Here is a 19,708-nt window from a genome sequence, read left to right on the forward strand (position 1 = left end):
ACCAATGTAAGGGGACACTTCTCCGCTGACTACCAATGTAAGGGGACACTTCTCCGCTGACCAGCAATGTAAGGGGACACTTCTCCGCTGACCACCAATGTAAGGGGACACTTCTCCGCTGACCACCAATGTAAGGGGACACTTCTCCGCTGACCACCAATGTAAGGGGACACTTCTCCGCTGACCACCAATGTAAGGGGACACTTCTCCGCTGACCACCAATGTAAGGGGACACTTCTCCGCTGACCACCAATGTAAGGGGACACTTCTCCACTGACCAACAATGTAAGGGGACACTTCTCCACTGACCAACAATGTAAGGGGACACTTCTCCGCTGACCAACAATGTAAGAGGGCAAGTCAACACTAACCGGCAATGTAAGGGCACACTTCTCCACTGACCACCAATATAAGAATACAAGTCACCACTGACCACCAATATAAGGTGACACTTTACCACTAACCACCAATGTAAGGGGGCAGCAATTTTAAACACTTTTTTGCTTTTTAAATGTCATTGTTGCTGTAGCACTTTATACATCACAAAGATGTGTTCCTTCACAGGCAGGATTAGGGTACCCCCTAGACATGTTATTTAAAGGAATTGAGCATATTTAATGTTTCACTTTAAAGTGGAACTTTATGGAAAAAAAATAAAAATGGGCGAACAGGCAGAATGTTTAATGCATGTTTTGTCTCTTCTGCATTAAAGTTACTTACCTAAATAAATCAATAGAGTATAGGTGAGCTCACAAAACACAAATGAGCTGCTGGCATAACAGGACAAAACCCCTAAATCCTCTGGTAAATACTAAACAAGTATGCAGCACTTATGAAAATGATCTAATGAAAACAATGCAATAACTGGAGAAAATTGAACTGAATAAGGTGACAAGTGATAAAGTGAATGGATGAAGTTATAAAACTAAAATATGCACAGATAAATCAATAAATATTGCACTAAATGTATAGACATAAGTAAATAGATGATAAAGTTCACAAGGTGCAATAAAGTGCTCATCAATCCATATGCCAGTAAACTAGTGACTGGATGAGAAATCAAATAAGTGATCGTTAACACTTCAAATATAACAGTGATTCCGATGACTGGGAAGCAGGAATTTGGAAATAACTTAAGTGCTCGTGACTTCAGATGGTGATAAATTGGTATGTGCTTGCTCTTACCAGAAGCGCAAGTTAAATGCGCATGCAACAAAAACCTCCAAACAGGATCCTGGTGGTCATCATGGATCTGGTCAGGGGCAGAAGGGGGCTCCACTGGCATACACACACAGCAGGGAAAGCACTCCAGACATTGCTAATGGACCAATCCAGCGTAAAGGGGGGGGGGGGGGGGGGGGATCTGCTCCTTAATATCCAATTCAGCCAAGGTGCACCAATACTGTCAGATGTTACTCCTCCACCTTAAACGGCTCAGTAATCAAGCCACCAGACATGGATATTATAGTGTAGTAACTTTTAATTGATATCGGCAAAGTAATCTAAATATTATTGTGAAAATAAATCAAGCTTACATCTACAGTACTAAAGATGGCCGCTGGACCAGCATGCAGCCTCGGCAGCGTGACATCAACACAGCAAGGCTCCTTCCAGACGCGGTTCGTGCGACAGCACGTTATCGAAGGGATGGCCTTGCCGCCGACGTCATCCGCTTTTTATAGCTCCCGCACGCATGCGCAACACGGGCGCCATTTTGTGACAAGGCAGCCGTACCATATAGGAACTGCTTAAGGAAACCACTCAGCCCACCAGGGAAGGCAATACAAAAGAGTGAATATTATATTATGAACAGTAAGATGATGGAAAAATGCAAAAACTAGAGCGGCTAAAGGAGTAAATTAATACCAATAATGGCCGCCATTTTATTGAAGTATGACAGTATTCTCTATAGGGACAATACAGGAGACGGTCTCTATTTTGTTGTAGACCCATAAAACGATATGGCAAAATGAATATAGTTATAATTAATAATATTATGCCAATAATAGGGAATGCATCAACTAAAACTACAACAATGTATATATAACAACCTATCAACATGATGTTATCAATCAAACTGAATCTAGCGTATTGCCATTCAACTGGAGGACTACAAGTGCAACAATGTTATAAGAACAAACAGAAGGATTTTGTTGCCTAAAAAAAATACATGCTTTATGAATCACAAATAAAAAAGATGAAATGTATATGTATAAAAGCCAAATTTTATATTAAGAGCCAATTTGAAAAATGAAAAAGTTGAATTCCAAAAATATGGAAATAAATAGAATGAGTAAAAAGGAATAGCGTCAGCATGTGTAGAAAATCTATTGTTATATAAAAATATTTCAAAAATTGATAAGCACTCTATTGCACCTTGTATCATCTATTTACTTATGTCTATACTTTTTTAGTGCAATATTTATTGATTTATTTGTGCATATTTTAGTTTTATAACTTCATCCATTCACTTTATCACTTGTCACCTTATTCAGTTCAATTTTCTCCAGTTATTGCATTGTTTTATTAGATCATTTTCATAAGCGCTGCATAAAAGTTACTTACCTGTCTGTCTGCCCCTGTACAGTGAGCTGCGCATGCGCAACCCATTGTACAAGTTTAACAATGCTGAGATGACTGAACTTCCATCCATGTGTGGGAGAGACGTCATCTCAGCCCAGCCAATGAAAGCTGTCAGTGATTGATGTCAGCAGCAGGAGGGGAGCTTCTGAGGAGTTGAACATACTGTCACTTCAGGCATTTAAAAAATACTGCTCCTGGCATCTTAATTTGACAGATTCAGCTCCCATTAATTTCAATAAGGTTCGCTGAACCCTACTCTACATGAATCCAAGGTAGTCCGGCTTATCCCTAGTCATGATTATTATAATATGATTTCTATTTTCATCAGAGATAACATAACCTGTATAGTACATTACCCCCCTGTTGTAAAATACCTTTCACAGGAGTTAATAGAGCTTCACCATCACAAAAACAATGCAGCTCCATAAACCGAAATATACTAAAAGATCTGTGGCTCCATCAATGTTATAACATATCCATATACTGTACACTTGACCCACCTACAGCTCCGGCAGTGAGATCTATAGCTGCTTGCAGAGCCGAAGTAGGTGCCATGTTTCTGACTTGCTGTTTCTACCTAGGAAGGAAAATCATACAATATTTACTTTGTTCTGCTGAAGGACAGAATATTCATAGAATTAAATGAGCAATCTTATTATTATTATTGTTAATAAGAACAATAAGCAATCATAATAATAAAAATAATAATTAATAAAACTAATAAGTAGCGATCTTGTTAATAATAATTGGCACTATAATAATTATGAATATTATTATGAATATTATTATTATGAAATCATAATAATAATTAGTAGTAATAATAACAATTAGCAATCTTGTTAATAAGAAGAATTAAAAGAAGTTATCTTATTAATAATAATAAACATAATAATTCACCAATTCACAAAAAGAACATTGGGGAACTGGAGAAAGTACAGAGAAGGGCAACCAAACTGATAAGAGGCATGGAGGAGATCAGCTATGAGGAAAGATTAGAGGAACTGAATTTATTCTCTCTTGAGAAGAGGAGATTAAGGGGGATATGATCAACATGTATAAATACATCAGTGGTTCATATAGCGAACTCGGTGTAGAGCTATTCACCCTGAGGTCATCACAGAGGACAAGGGGGCACTCTTTACATCTGGAGGAAAAGAAATGTAATCTCCAAACATGTAAAGGTGTCTTCACAGTGAGAGCTGTGAAAATGTGGAATAGACTCCCTCAAGAGTTGGTTCTGGCCAGCTCAGTGGATTGCTTAAAAAAAGGCCTGGATTCTTTCTTAGATACACAGAATATAACTGGATACTAACATTTATAGGTAAAGTTGATCCACGGAATATCTGATTGCCTCTTGGGGGATCAGGAAGGAATTTTTTCCCAGCAGGTGCAAATTATATCATGCTTTGCTGGGGTTTTTTTCCTTCCTCTGGATCAACTGTGGGTGTAGGATTATAACTTTTTTTTTTGTTATGGTCGAACTTGATGGACTTTTGTCTTTTTTCAGCTAGACTATGTAACTATATGTAATAATCATTAGCAATATTATTAATAATAATTATAATCATCATCATTGATTTTGGATCCATATTTTACAACTGTATGCTTTTCTATGCGTTTTCACTATAAGAGAAGCATTAGCCTGGTCGTGTTCTGCACATACTATAAACAAACTACTGCGTGCTGTAATCCTACCTGTTGTCAGCAATATATCATCAACAGTATCCATGAAAGAACTGTTCAGAAATTCAAAGGCATAAATAGACTATGTCAAACACTTGTGGTTTGGGGGCATCCCTGTGTTTGTAAATAAATACTTTTTATCTTCAGCCCCTCCTTGTGACCAGAATGTGTCCTGATTCCCTCTATCCTACAGTATATGTATGAATAACATTTGACTTGGAGAGAAAATAGCCTAATACATTCGATTTGCCTCTGTTGACACAGAACACATGTACAGGATGTTTTTTTCTAAATACGCCCCAAACATTTTTAGTTGGTCCAGCATATTGAGATTGGGTTGTCCCTATGATCAGCATGAAACTATATCTGTTCATGGAAATGAAATGACAGGGTTAGATATACAGTATGTATAGTGACAGAAATACTCCTGGTCACTTTAAAGCGGTAGTAAACCGCAGAAAAAAAAAAAAAAAAAAAAATCCTCTCCCTGCAAGCTAAGAGCATAATGTGCTAGTATGCGTCGCTGAAAACGAAGCCCTCCAGCAGAGTGCTGTTACAGCTCCCCAAAACTTCCATCTTCACCCGGTCTTCCTTCCAAGTTCGCGAGCTGCGGCCATCTGGATTGGCTGGACTGCGATGTTGTCACTCCCGTGCATGTGTGAAGGGCCATTTTTTGTATACGGCACTGCTCTACTTTAATTGACAATTGCACGGTCATGCAACACTGTACACAAATGCAATTTATATTGCATTTCTTTCTTTTGGTGATATTTGATCATCACTTTTTTTTTTTTATTGTTTTGTGCTATAAATGAAGAAAGACTGATCGTTTAAACAAAAAAACTATATTTTTTACTTTTTGCTATAAAACATAAAATAAAAATAAATAAAATAACATTTCTTCATAAATTTAGGCCAAAATATATTCTGCTCCATGTCTTTGGTAAAAAAAAAAAATCCCAATAAGTGTATATTACTTGGTTTGCGTGAAAGGTATAGCATCTACAAATATAGAGTGCTTGAATTTGTATTTATTTTTTTACTAGTAATGGTGGCGTACAGCGACTTATAGCGGGACTGCGGTGGGCATTCTGACACTGATACTGCGTGGGAATTGACGAACAAGCCACTGACATCTCCAGTGACACTAATACAGTGATCAGTGGTAATAAAAAGCACTGACACTACTAATGATACTAATGTCCTCACTGACAGGATAGAAATCTGTTTTGTTGCTGGCTGGGACCCGCAGATTGACATCTTCAGAAGCCAATGCCAGTGCAATAAGGGCAGTGTGCGCTCGAGTCTCCTACCCGGAAATACAAAATCACGTATGTTTACCTGATTTTGCGCAGAGCAGCTTCCCTGTAGCAGGAAAGCCGCTATAGGATGGCCGGGAAGTGCTAAACTTCCCCTTCCTTCATTAGTCCCCATCCCTCACCAACACTGGTATCTTCTTCTGACTGCCGGCTATCATCATTGGTTGGTGCTGGATGGTGTCACTCCTGAGCATGCACAGGAGTCAGTCATCCCGACATACAGGGACTGTCTCAGTGATGCAAACTGAGCAGTGCATGCGCAGCTCAGTTTACATGCCAGAGGATGCTGCAAGTGGGCAGGTAGGTGTATTTTATTACAAAAGAGACATAGGGGTGATTTATTAAAGGCAAATAGCCTGTGCACTCTGTAAGTGCAGTTGCTCCAGTACTTAGCAAATGAGAGGAAGCTCTGCTGACTTCCATCATCCAATCATGTGCAAGCAAAAATGCTGTTTTTTTTTTCTTTTTTAAATTTTCTTTGTATATGATTGGGTATTTTTATGACGTGAAGCTTTATCTAATTTACTGAGGTCTGGAGCAACTGCACTCATAAAGTGAACAATCTACTTGCCTTTAGTAAATCAACCCTACTCCATTATGGGGATTTACTAAAACTGGCGCACACAGAATATGATGTAGCTGTGCATGGTAACCAATCAGCTTCTATCTTCAGCTTGTTCAATTAAGCTTTGCCAATAAAACCTGGAAGCTGATTGGTTTCTATGCTCAGCTGCACCAGATTTTGTGTGTACCAGTTTTAGTAAATCTTCTGCAATATAGAACCTTCCTGCTCACAGTTTGTGACAGCAGAACTTGAGTTACACTTTATGGGCTTGTTCACACTAGGTGCAGTGCGGAAACACATGCGAAATTGCACATTTTCCCGCATGACATGAAAACACGCTGCTTTCTGCAGTTGTGCGCAGATGCTATTAACCCCTCGGTGGTATTCCTGAGTGTAGCTCGGGGTAAAGTTTCAGTACCAGAAGTGGTAACCCCGATCTACACTCGAGAATACCCTGCAGCGTTGCTCAGGGATTCCCTCCAGCACTTTCCTTGTCCTGTGCTCCCGCGATGTCCCTCCTGCAGTGTCCCCACACATTTCCTCTGGCCTATGCCGGCACCCGTCTTCTGGGTTACGGTCCCTGCGAGCGTCAGGATATACAGGGGACGGAACCGGTGGGAAATTAAAAAATGTTAAAAGTGACATTCACTCAATACACTAAAATCACATTGTAAAACATTACTGTATCAAACCATTTCACATACATTTTGTCCCGAGTGCTTTGTCCTGTGCCCTGCCTACATTTTTACTGTTCTTTCTGCCTGGAAACTGAGAAACGTCCATGGCATCCAAAAAGCGTCCCTTTAGGTCAAAAGCGGTTTTAGACCAGCTAGAGAGCAGTGATAGTAAATCAGAACCACTTGCAGAATTGAGTGATAATGATTCGTGGGGAAATTCGTCATCAGACACTGAAAATGATTTTGCGACTTTGCTCAGTGAGGTGCGAACGTGGCGCTATATTTCAAATTTCTGTGTTTTTGGCTTGATTATATTATTGAATTAAATTTATTATGTTATTTTTTTTATGATTATTTATTATATTATAATTTATGATTTCGTGTTTCAAATTTTATCCTACCCGGGATGTTTACTAGACTCTTGTTCGGGTTTCAGTGAGTTATTCCTAAGAATTACAGGCCTACAATAAAAAAGCAACATATTTCCATGCAAAAAAATGTACCGCTTTGAGCACAGAAATACGGACATAATCAGACCGCTAGGGAGGTTAATTATTAATGGCACCCCCATTCATCTGGCAAATACATGTTTGTCCATGGCCTCCAAAACACATGGCACTGCGGTAACATGTGATTTTTTGCTGCATGATATTTAAAATTGTGCCTGCAATAGCAAGTTTACCTCAGACTGTCTACTTCATTTGTCTACAGTCATCTGGGCGATATTTGTACTGTCCAGTGTTTCTGGGCCTCAAGAAAAAAGATCGGCTGTCAGTATATCAGGATTTATTGATTTTCAAATATATCCCATAGTGTGTGGACTCTATAACTTTCCTACAGACTAAATAAACACTGATTTGAGTTATTTTCACCAAAGAAATGTAGCATTATACATTTTGGCCAAATTTTTTGTAGAAAGTTTATTTATTTGCAAAATTTTATAACAAACAAAGAAACTTTCAAAATCTTTTGTCTTTTTTAGTTTATAGTGCAAAAAATACAAAACCCAGCGTTGATTAACCACTTGCCTACTGGCACTGATGGACTGCACTGATCAGGAGGCACTGATAGGCATTGACAAGCATCACTAATGGGCATTGATAGGAGGCACAGACTGACACTGATAGGTGGCAGTGATGGGCACTGATAGGAGGCAGTGATAGGTACTGATAGATGGCACTAACTGGCATTGATAGATGGCACTGATCAAGAGTCATTGACAGGCATCACTGGTGGGCACTGAAAGGCAGCATTGATGGGCACTGACAGGCAGCATTGACGGGCACTGATTGGTACTAATAGGTGGCAGTGATGGGCACTGACAGGCAGCACTGATAGGTGGCACTGATGGGCACTGGCTGGCACTGATAGACTGCACTGATCAGGAGGCATTGACAGGCATCACTGATGGAAATGAAAGGCAGCACTGATGAGCATTGACAGGCAGCACTGATGGGCACTGAAAGGCGACAGTAACGGGCACTGATAGTCGGAACTGATCAAGAGTCATTGACAGGCATCACTGGTGGGCACTGAAAGGCAGCACTGATAGGCAGCATTGACAAGCACTGATTGGTACTAATAGGTGGCAGTGATTGGCAGCAGTGATAGGTACTGACAGGCAACGCTGAGTGGCACTGATAGGTGGCACTGATGGGCACTGATAGACTGCATTGATCAGGAGGCATTGACAGGCATCACTGATGGGCACTGAAAGGCGGCACTGATGGACTGCACTGATGGGCATTGACAGGCATCACTGATGGGCATTGAGAGGCGGCACTGGCTGACACTGATATGTGGCAGTGATGGGCACTGATAGTAGGCAGTGATAGGTACAGATAGGAGGCACTGACTGGCACCGATAGGTGGTGCTGATCAAGAGTCACTGACAGGAATCACTGGTGGGCACTGATAGGCAGCATTGACTGGCACTGATTGGTACTAATAGGTGGCAGTGATGGGCACTGACTGGCACTGATAGGTGGCACTGATGGGCAATGATAGACTGCACTGATCAGGAGGCATTGAAAGGCATCACTGATGGAAACTGTAAGGCAGCACTGATGGGCACCGATAGATGGCACTGATCAGGAGGCACTGAAGAGCATTGACAGGCATCACTGATGGGCACTGAAAGGAAGCACTGATGGGCACTGAAAGGCGGCAGTGACGGGCACTGAAAGGTGGAACTAATCAAGAGTCATTGACAGGCATTACTGGTGGGCACTGAAAGGCAGCACTGATAGGCAGCATTGACTGGCACTGATTGGTACTAATAGTTGGCAGTGATTGGCACTGATTGGCAGCAGTGATAGGCACTGACAGGAAACGCTGACTGGCACTGATAGGTGGTACTGATCAGCAGGCACGGATGGGCATTGACAGGCATCACTGATGGGCACTGAAAGGCAGCACTGATGGGCACTGAAAGGCGGCACTGACGGGCACTGATAGGCGGCACTGACGGGCACTGATAGGCGGCACTGACGGGCACTGATAGGCGGCACTGACAGGCGGCACTGATCAGGAGGCACTGATGGGCATTGACAGGCATCACTGATGGGCACCGATAGGCGGCACTGGCGGGCACCGATAGGCGGCACTGGCGGGCACCGATAGGCATTGACAGGCATCACTGATGGGCACTGAAAGGCAGCACTAATGGGCACTGAAAGGCGGCACTGATGGGCACTGAAAGGTGGCAGTGATGGGCACTGAAAGGTGGCAGTGATGGGCACTGCTAGACTGCACTGATCAGGAGGCACTGATGGGCATTGACAGGCATCACTGATAGGCACTGATAGGCATCACTAATGCAGTTTGTATGGTAAACAGAAGCTTCTGTTTATACAGAAAGCTTTCGTGGATGCCAAAAGCAGTGTTGTCTGTCCACAATGTTTGTTATAAGCATAGGATGAAAGATTCAATGCATATCCTATGCTTATTAGCAAACATCGTGGACAGACAACACTGCTTTTGGCATCCACGAAAGCTTTCTGTATAAACTAGATTGTAAGCTCCAAGGAGCAGGGCCCTCATAACCCTCTTGTATTGCACAGTATTGTTGCTGTATTGTCTCCCGTTATATTGTAAAGCGCTGAGCAAACTGTTGGCGCAATATAAATCCTGTATAATAATAATAATAGTAAGTGAAGCTTCTATTTACCATACAAACTGCATATCTGCTCACTGTCCCTGCTATCTACAATATGGACTAAGGAGAGGCTACATATATTTCAATCATCTCTCTACATTTCAGTTCGAAGACTTCATCATCTGCTTGCGATTTATGGGTATTGCCCACCTAGGTCCAGTAGTTGCTCCTTTGTTGATGTATCTATATAGCGTTCATGACCATGAACGCCTTGTTGTTACAAGATAAAGACACCAGTTAGGACGGAACAATCTGGATTGTTTTATATGGCTGATATATGTGTGTGTTCACCTATGGAAGGTGTCTGCTTTAAAGTCTACTTTTCACTAATTTTTTTATATTGTATTATCGATTATCAATAAAAATCTTTTGTATAATTGTCCAAAAGCTACTCTACGTTGGCGACCGAATACCTTCTTTTTGGCAGTCAGTCCTTTAGAGCTGTGCTGCTTTTTTGGTTTAGTCTTCAGAGGTTGGCACCCACTCCTTTAAATTTATTCTAAGGCGAGATAGAGAGCTAAGTTATAAGAGTACCCCACTTGGCGCTATATAAATCCTGTATTATAATAATAGTACAAACAGTTTGCTCAGCACTTTACAATATAGCGGGAGACAATACAGCAACAATACAGTTCAATACAAGAGGGAAAGGAGGGCCCTGCTCCTTGAAGCTTACAATCTAAGAGGGAGGGGCTGGTGGTACAAAAGGTAGTAACTGTAGGGGATGGACTGGTAGGAAGAATAGAAGATTCCGTTATTAGCTGAAGGCAGGATAGGCTTCCCTGAAGAGAGAGGTTTTCAAAGATTGCCTAAAGGTGGGCAGAGTAGGCGATAGACTGATAGATTGGGGTAGAGAGTTCCAGAGGATGGGGGAGGCTCTGGAGAAGTCCGGGAGACGAGCATGGGAGGAGGAGACAAGGGAGCTAGAGAGTAGGAGGTCTTGCAATGAGCGGAGAGTATGGTTTGGGTGATATTTGGAGACAAGATTGGTGATGTCATTTGGGGCAGTTTTATAAATAAATAATGTTATTGTTAATGTTTTGAATTTTATTCGTTGGGCAATGGGAAGCCAGTGGAGGGATTGGCAGAGAAGGATGGCAGATACAGAACGGTTAGTAAGGTGGATGAGTCTGGCAGCAGCATTCATGATAGACTGAAGAGGGGATAGCCTGCGATGAGGTAGGCCAATGAGGAGGGAGTTACAATAGTCAAGGCGAGAGATAACAAGGGAGTGAATAAGCTGCTTAGTGGTTTCCGAGGTTAGGAATGGACGTATCTTGGAGATGTTGCGGAGGTGAAGTCTACAAGATTTGGACTTCGGGCTGAAAGGACAGATGGGAGTCTAGGATTACACCTAGTACCCTGGCATGAGGAGAGGGACTGATGGTCGTGTTATTGATCTTGATGGAGAAGTCAGGGGAGGGGGCACAAGCTGGGGGGAATACTAAGAGCTCAGTTTTGAAATGTTTGAGGAAGTGGAGTGATATCCATGCCGATATGTCACTTAGTATGTTAGTAATGTGAGAGGAGACTGAAGGGGTGAGGTGAGGGGTAGAAAGATAGATTTGTGTGTCATCAGCATAGAGATGGTACTTAAAGCCGTGGGAGATTATCAACTGACCAAGGGAGGAGGTGTAGATGGAGAAGAGAAGGGGTCCAAGGACAGAACCTTACAGGAACCCCGACAGAAAGAGGGAGTGAAGAGGAGGAGACAGAGTTATAGGTAACGCTGAAGGAGCGCTGCGATAGGTAGGAGGCAGGGGCGGACTGACAACTCATGGGGCCCCCGGGCAATAGGGGATCATGGGGCCCCTGTATCCTTGCCCAAACTCAAAAAAGCCTATGAAAAAGGTACCAGGGGCATCTCATGGGGCCCCCTACTGACCCTGGGCAGTGCCCGAGTTTCCAAATGGTCAGGCCGCTCCTGGTAGGAGGAGAACCAGGAGAGAGCAGAGTCTCTGAGGCCAAGAGAGAGGAGTTTTTCAGGAGGGGACTGTGGTTTTACTCTTCAGTATTATACAGCACGACCATTCCTGATTTGATTGAGTGGCTCGGTCAGGGTGGAAGACTATCGATCGAATGGGCAGCACTGAGATTCTTTATATTTCAGTGGATCGGATCATGTGATTGCATGGTGAGGCAGAAATGTGATGGATAAGCTACCATGGTATCGATCGTAATCCACTTCCCCGTGTGTGGCATATGGTACGGGTATTCGATGATTTGTGGAAGCCTGCATGGCCGCAGCCGTAGGGAGATTGGACAATCAGATTGTAGGGTGCATGGGCAGTTCTATAGTATTAGTGTCAGGAGGCCTCCACCGCTCAGCATCTGCAGGCATAGATGACAGTCCTGTGTGTGGAGGAGGAGGAGGCCTCCATAGGAGGCCCTGGCAGCATGTCATCACCCATCCATATGGAGCAATGTATGGGCACACACCATGTCCCAGTGCAGAAGAGGAAGGGGGGTGAGGGGGGCTTCCAGCCAGGCCATGTGCTCAGCAGGATGACGTCACATGTGAGCAGAGATCGCTCTGTACACTACACACCATATACAGTATATATATATATATACAATGTCAGTGTGCACTCACCGGGATTCTGCATCCAATGACTCTTACAGGAACAAACCACGCCTCCAGCTATCACTTGGCCCCGCCCCAGGATCGCCCTCTCCTCCTATAGTACACGGCGGAGGTACAGCACAGGCCGGGAGGGAGTGCGGCCTCTATATATGAATAGCCGTGACATGGGGGCGGGCTCAGGGGGTCACATGACACGGGAGGTATAGGAATCACTGAATGTATGGGCAGAGCTGGCTGTAGTGGTAGATCACTGATGGAGGCGTGCTGGGGATGTGTGCTTCCTGTCATCTCCTCCAGTGTCCTGTCTCTGGGATGACATTGCTGTGAGCTGCGGCTGCCTGAGTGACGTACAGCAGAGGCATCCCTGGCATCCCCTTAGATGTGCACCATCCCGGCAGCGGCCAGTAGAGGGCGTGTGACTGCTGGGTGTCATGTTTCTATAGCACAGAGAAATGACATGGAATTTTCCAGGCACATCAGTCCCTTCCCTCCCGGAGGGTGCAGTCCAAGCTGCCTCTCTCCCACACATACCAATTACAGGTGTACCTCGGTTTACTAATGAAAATCCATTGAAAATAATGCAAATGTTTTACGAATTTTTTTTGCAATACGAAGTGTATGTCAGTGCCAATTTTTAATTGCAATTACCGTTTTTTTTTCTTCACTATAGCTCACAGAATCAGCTGTCACTTTCCCTGGAGCTAAAGGAAACTTTGTTTCTTTTAGCTGGGGTAAATAAACTAAAAGGAAACTTTGTTTCTTTTAGCTATGGGGGGAAAGTGACAGCTGATTCTGTGAGCTATAGTGACGAAAAAAAAGCTGTCAATTACATTTAAAAATCGACACTGACTATAGTGACAGCGACTTTTTGTTTACTTTTTTCTGACCTCCAGAACATATTAACTGGTTTTTAGTGCATTCGTATGGGAAACCGTGTTTTGGTTTACAAATTTTTCACAATACGAAATGTCCCAGAGAACGCATTAAATTCGTAAACCGAGGTACACCTGTACCTCCTTGCATTGGAGGAAGCCACATCCTCCTTGTAACTAGTGCCCTGCTTGGGATGATGATTATTATTATTATACAGGATTTATATAGCTCCAATAGTTTGCTCAGCGCTTTACAATATAACGGGAGACAATACAGCAACAATACAGTTCAATACAAGAGGGATAGGAGGGCCCTGCTCCTCGGAGCTTACAATCTAGGAGGGAGGGGCTAGTGGTACAAAAGGTAGTAACTGTGGGGGATGGAGTGGTAGGAGGAATAGAAGATTCCTTTATTAGCTGAGGGCAGGATAGGCTTCCCTGAAGAGATAGGTTTTCAGAGATCACCTAAAAGTGAGCAGAGTAGGCGATAGTCTGATAAATTGGGGTAGAGAGTTCCAGAGGATGGGGAAAGCTCCGGAGAAGTCCTGGAGACGAGCATGGGAGGAGGAGACAAGAGAGCTAGAGAGCAGGAGGTCGTGCGAGGAGCGGAGAGTATGGTTTGGGTGATATTTGGAGACAAGATTGGTGATGTAATTTGGGGCAGAGTTATAAATGGCTTTATATGTGATTGTTAATGTTTTGAATTTTATCCGTTGGGCAATGGGAAGCCAGTGGAGGGATTGGCAGAGAGGGGTGGCAGATACAGAACGGTTAGTAAGGTGGATGAGTCTGGCAGCAGCGTTCATGATAGACTGAAGAGGGGATAGCCTGCGATTCGGTAGGCCAATGAGGAGGGAGTTGTTCTATAACTTGTTCTATAGTGTTACATAGTTACATAGTTAGTCTGGCTGAAAAAAGACAATGGTCCATCCAGTTCAACCATTAAAAAGAAAAAAAAAAGTTATAATCCTACACCCACCATTGATCCAGAGGAAGGCAAAAAAAAAAACCCCCAGCAAAGCATGATCCAATTTGCTCCTGCAGGGAAATATAATTCCTTCCTGATCCCCCGAGAGGCAATTGGATATTCCCTGAATTAACTTTACCTATAAATGTTAGTATCCAGTTATATTCTGTGTATCTAGGAAAGAATCCAGGCCTTTTTTAAAGCAATCCACAGAACTGGCCAGAACCAACTCTTGCGGGAATCTATTCCACATTTTCACCGCTTTGACTGTGAAGACACCTTTCCGTGTTTGGAGATTACATTTATTTTCCTCCAGACGTAAAGAGTGCCCCCTTGTCCTCTGTGATGACCTCAGGGTGAATAACTCTACACCGAGTTCACTATATGAACCACTGATGTATTTATACATGTTGATCATATCCCCCCTTAATCTCCTCTTCTCAAGAGAGAATAAATTCAGTTCCTCTAATCTTTCCTCATAGCTGATCTCCTCCATGCCTCTTATCAGTTTGGTTGACCTTCTCTGTACTTTCTCCAGTTCCCCAATGTTCTTTTTGTGAATTGGTGCCCAAAACTGAACTGCATATTCCAGATGAGGTGTTACTAATGATTTGTACAGGGGTAATATGATATCTCTCTCTGGAGTCTATACCTCTTTTAATACAAGAGAGGATTTCGCTAACTTTAGAAGCCGCAGCTTGGCATGTATCCAGCAAGAACTCATCTATGTGATCTTTTATTAAACTCTCCAGTATCTTCCCGACTATAGAAGTTAAACTAACAGGTCTATAATTACTTGGTAAAGATATTGACCCCTTCTTAAATATTGGCACCACATTGGCCTTACACCAATGCAGTGGTACTATGCCAGTCATTAACCACTTCCTGTCCGGACACTTTTACCCCTTCCTGTCCAGGGCAATTTTTAGCTTTCAGCGCTATCACACTTTGAATGACAATTGCGCGGTCATGCAATACTGTACCCATATGAATTTTTTACCATTTTTTTGAGACAGATAAAGCTTTATTTTGGTGGTATTTATTCACTGCTGGGATTTTTATTTTTTTTACTATGTAAATGAAAAAGTTGAAACATTTTGAAAAAAAGTGTTTTTTTAAATAAAATTTTGCAAATAAATAATATTTCATCATAAATCTTAGCCAAAATTTATTCCGTTATTTTTTTAGTAAAAAAAAAAAAAAAATCCAAATTAGTTTATAACCAAAAATTATAATTTTTAAACATTTTTTTTTACATTTTATTTTATTTTTTATTTTTAGTTTTTTTTTTACATACTGTCACCCTAGCAGTACACTGTCACCATGGTGACACTGTACTACTTGTGGAGGGTGATGAAGATTTTTTTTTTTTTTTACACTGATTGCTTTTACACCCATATAGGATGTAAAAGCAATCATTTCTCTTTCTCTCTGTCTGCATTCTTGCAGTCATTGAGAATTACTGAGTGAGCTGTGAGTGGTCACAGCTTGTCACATGGTACAAGGCTGTTGTGAATAGCCTTGTACCATGTGACCTCTGTGATCATTCACAGATTTCACACATAGTAAGCAATGATGTCACAAGTGACATCTTGCTTACTACTTTGCATGTGATCACTGATTCGCCAATCAGTGATCACATGATCGGGACCTCGTACAGAGGTCCCGTCCGACAATCGGTGTTTCACTGTGTCCGGAGGACACAGCGGGCACCGGATCGCGGTGGTGCGCGCTCCCAGGGAGCGCGCACAGCTAGAAAAGGCGGGTGCCGTTTATGGACGGCAACCCGACCCTGGACTGCCACCGCCCTGCCGTTTATAAACAGCAGGCGGACGGCAAGAGGTTAAAGAGTCTCTGAAAATTATAAACAAAGGCTTTGAAATGACAGAGCTCAATTCGTTAAGGACCCGTGGATGTATGCCATCCGGTCAAGGTGCTTTATTCACCTTTATTCTGTCTAAATATTTCTGGATCATATTTATTGTGAGCCAATGTGGATCATCTGAAGCTGTGTCAATACCATGCCCATTATGGACAAGAGCTCCCCCATGCTCCTTTGTATACACAGAGCTGAAGAAGGTATTTAATAAATTTGCCTTCTCTTTGTCCCCAGTGACCCACTCTAGATTATTTTGTAAAGGGCCTACATGCTCAGACCGGACCTTTTTACTATTAATATATTTTAATACTTTTTTGGAGTTTGTCCTGCTATCTTTTGCAATCTGTCGTTCGTTTTCAATTTTTGCAGCCTTTATTTCCTTTTCGCATATTCTGTTATATTCTTTGTAATGTTTAAACAATGATAGCGTTCCTTTATTTATATATTTAATAAAAGCTCTTTTCTTATTATCTATAGCTTTTTTAACTTTGGCCGTAAGCCATATAGGTTTGATTTTTAGCCTTTTAAACTTGTTGCCCATGGGAATATATTTTGCAGTGTGTTCACACACAGTCTTTTTGAAGAACTCCCATTTCTGTGTTGTGTTCATTGACGCCAATATTCTCTCCCAGTCTAAGTCATGGAGAGCAGCTCTCAGCCTTGGAAAATTAGCTCTCTTAAAGTTGAGCATTTTTATTTTTCCCGTATATGCTCGCTGTTTACAGCTAACAATAAATTAAATCATGTTATGGTCACTGCTACCCAGATGTTCTTTTATTTGGACATTCATAATAAGCTCTGCATGGTTTGAGATTACCAGGTCCAGTGCAGCATCATTCCTAGTAGGGGCCTGTACTGTACCATAAAATTGTCCTGTAGTAGGTTTGAAAATGTTTGCTCTTTAACTGTTCCTGTAGTACCATTACTCCACTGTTGAAGACATTTTGTAGCTTACCAAGCCAATTCTAGAGTGGCAGGAAGATAGCCCAGCATTTATTTTCACACCTTAGGACACCTTATACTAGTGGAATTGCATCAACAATGCATGTACATGAATTTTAGAGGTATTTTTGACACTTTGTGGCCATAACAATGGGGTTTCTTCTCTAGACAAACAAGATATTGTTTGTCATTGGCCAACACAAAAAACTTATAAAAACCTATCAAATACATGGAGTACTACCCCCTCAGGGGCTGCTGAGTTTTTGGGTCCCCCTATAGTCCTGCATAGCCAGGCAACACGCCTTTTCTTTAAACACTTGCACACTGGAGACAATAATCAGTCCTCAAGCTTGTTTTTTTCTAGTTTTAAGGAGTATTGAATTTGGATGGGGATGAGGGGTATATGGGATGCCCAAGGAAACTGCAAACACGAGGACAAACTTCTTAGGAACTATGTGCAAGTCCATAGACAAAAAGGTTATCCTGGTGTACCACCTCAGACCCCAGATGAATTTTCCTCTTTTACCAGCTGCCTGAGGGAATTCCTGAACAAGAGGACCCAGAAACTGCCACTTTAGCAAAGCAGCTCCAGCTGAGGAGCTAGTTGGGTTTGCCACCTGACTGTCCTCTCCCCTTATCTGGCCCACGGGGTGCAGGATGACTCACTCAGTCCTCTCCTGTAGGCTTGATGGGTTGATGGCTGCCTTCCGGCCTTAAGCTGGACTGGCTCTTTCCCTGCTCCTCAGTAGTGATGGGCTGAACACCCCCCCATTTGGTTCGCAGTCGAACATTCGAACCTACCAAAAGTTCGACCGTGAACAGGGGCGGACTGAAAACTCATGGGGCCCCTGGGTAATAGGGGATCATGGGGTCCCTGTGTCCTTGCCCACACTCAAACCACACCCAAAAAAAGCCTATGAAAGGTACCAGGGGCATCTCATGGGGCCCCCTACTGACCCTGGGCCCTCGGGCACTGCCCGAGAACCCGAATGGTCAGTCCGCCCCTGACCATGAACTTCGAACAGGGACAGTTTACTGAGCGGTATCTTACCACTCAGTTACTAAAATACTGCATGAGTTATATTGTTCAGTCATGCTGTATTTTAGTAGTGAAACATTCATTAATGTTTCAGCTGTCAGTGGGGTTCCCCACTGACAGCTGAATGTCGAAAAAACATTATTTTTTTTTAAATTGCGTGGGGGTCCCCCTAAAATTCATACCAGACCCTTATCCGAGCATGCAGCCTGGCAGATTAGGAAAGGGGGAGGACGAGTGAACCACACCAGGCCACATGCCCTCAACATGGGGGGGTGCTTTGGGGGGCTCCTCAAAGCACCTTGTCCCCATGTTGTTGGGGACAAGGGCCTCTTCCCTACAACCCTGGCTGGTGGTTGTGGGGGTCTGCGGGCAGGGGGCTTATCGGAATCTGGAAGCCCCCTTTAACAAGGGGGCCCACAGATCCCGCCCCCCCCCCATGTGAATGAGTATGCAGTACAAGGTACCGTTACCCATTCACAAAAAAAAAAAGTGTAGTGTAAAAAAATACAGGAGGCAGTCTTTGGCAAGATCTTTATTAAAAATAAAAATTAAAAAAATGTCCCCCGAAGTAGATCCAACATCATTCACAATGCCCACTGCCACCTCCGACCCGAAAAAAGAAAAAAAAATCCACTCTGCCCTTGACGCTGGCTCCCACTGCCTGACAGCTACGCCGCAATGACAGTTCTTAAATAGGGTGATGATGTCACAAGGGGACACGATCACCCCTGCCCCCTTGTGACGTCATCATGCCCTGTGATTGGCCAAAGCTTTGCACTTGACCTTTGGTCAGGTGCAATGTTTTTGCCAATCACAATGCACTGTCAGGGCGCAGTGCATTGTGGGGCGCAGCAGGCGAACAGCCTGCCGAATGCCCATACCATTTGTGTGTTCACACTTACGTTCGACTTGAACATGCAGCCCATCACTACTCCACAGGTGATCCTCTCTCAAGGGACGGTGTGGCTAAGAGAGATTGTCCTTTCCAGCTCCTGCCTGCAGGTAGGCCCCTATCCCGGGCCCCCTCCAGCCTTCACTTCATCTTCCACCCGACACTACTATCCCCTGATCAGGTTCTCTCATACGTAAGGGCTGTCTTGACCCCATGCCAAGCCTCTTGCTTGGTGATAGGTCAGTATGCAAATCAGCCCCTCCTCACCTCCCACCTACTGCCATCTAGGAAGCTCAAGCTTCTAGAGTAAGGGGGAGGTATCAGGAAACTGACCTGCAGTGCCCTCAGCCTTGACCTAAAGCAGTGTTTCTCAACTCCAGTCCTCATGGACCCCCAACAGGTCATGTTTTCAGGATTTCCCTCAGATGAAACAGCTGTGGTAATTACTAAGGCAGTGAAACTGATCAAATCACCTGTGCAAAATAATGGAAATCCTGAAAACATGACCTGTTGGGGGTCCATGAGGACTGGAATTGAGAAACACTGACC

General features: G+C 43.1%; 1 protein-coding gene across 1 annotated transcript in view; it reads right to left on the reverse strand.

The window, feature by feature from the left end:
• The window catches only part of LOC149459967 (mitochondrial ornithine transporter 1-like), a 32,831-nt gene extending 19,934 nt beyond the window's left edge, over nucleotides 1-12,897 (reverse strand). Inside the window, exons 1-2 of the mRNA XM_089680346.1 lie at nucleotides 12,578-12,897; nucleotides 3,084-3,160 (exon numbers count right to left, since the gene is read on the reverse strand). Coding sequence (XP_089536472.1) covers nucleotides 3,084-3,138 — 55 coding nt within the window. The 5' untranslated portion in view covers nucleotides 3,139-3,160; nucleotides 12,578-12,897. The remainder of the gene's footprint in view (nucleotides 1-3,083; nucleotides 3,161-12,577) is intronic.
• Between the last annotated feature and the right edge of the window lie 6,811 nt (nucleotides 12,898-19,708).

This window comes from Staurois parvus, unplaced genomic scaffold (assembly GCF_062004578.1).
Source record: "Staurois parvus isolate SC_StPar_1 unplaced genomic scaffold, SC_StPar_1.0 ptg000242l, whole genome shotgun sequence".
In the NCBI taxonomy this organism is placed as follows: domain Eukaryota; kingdom Metazoa; phylum Chordata; class Amphibia; order Anura; family Ranidae; genus Staurois; species Staurois parvus.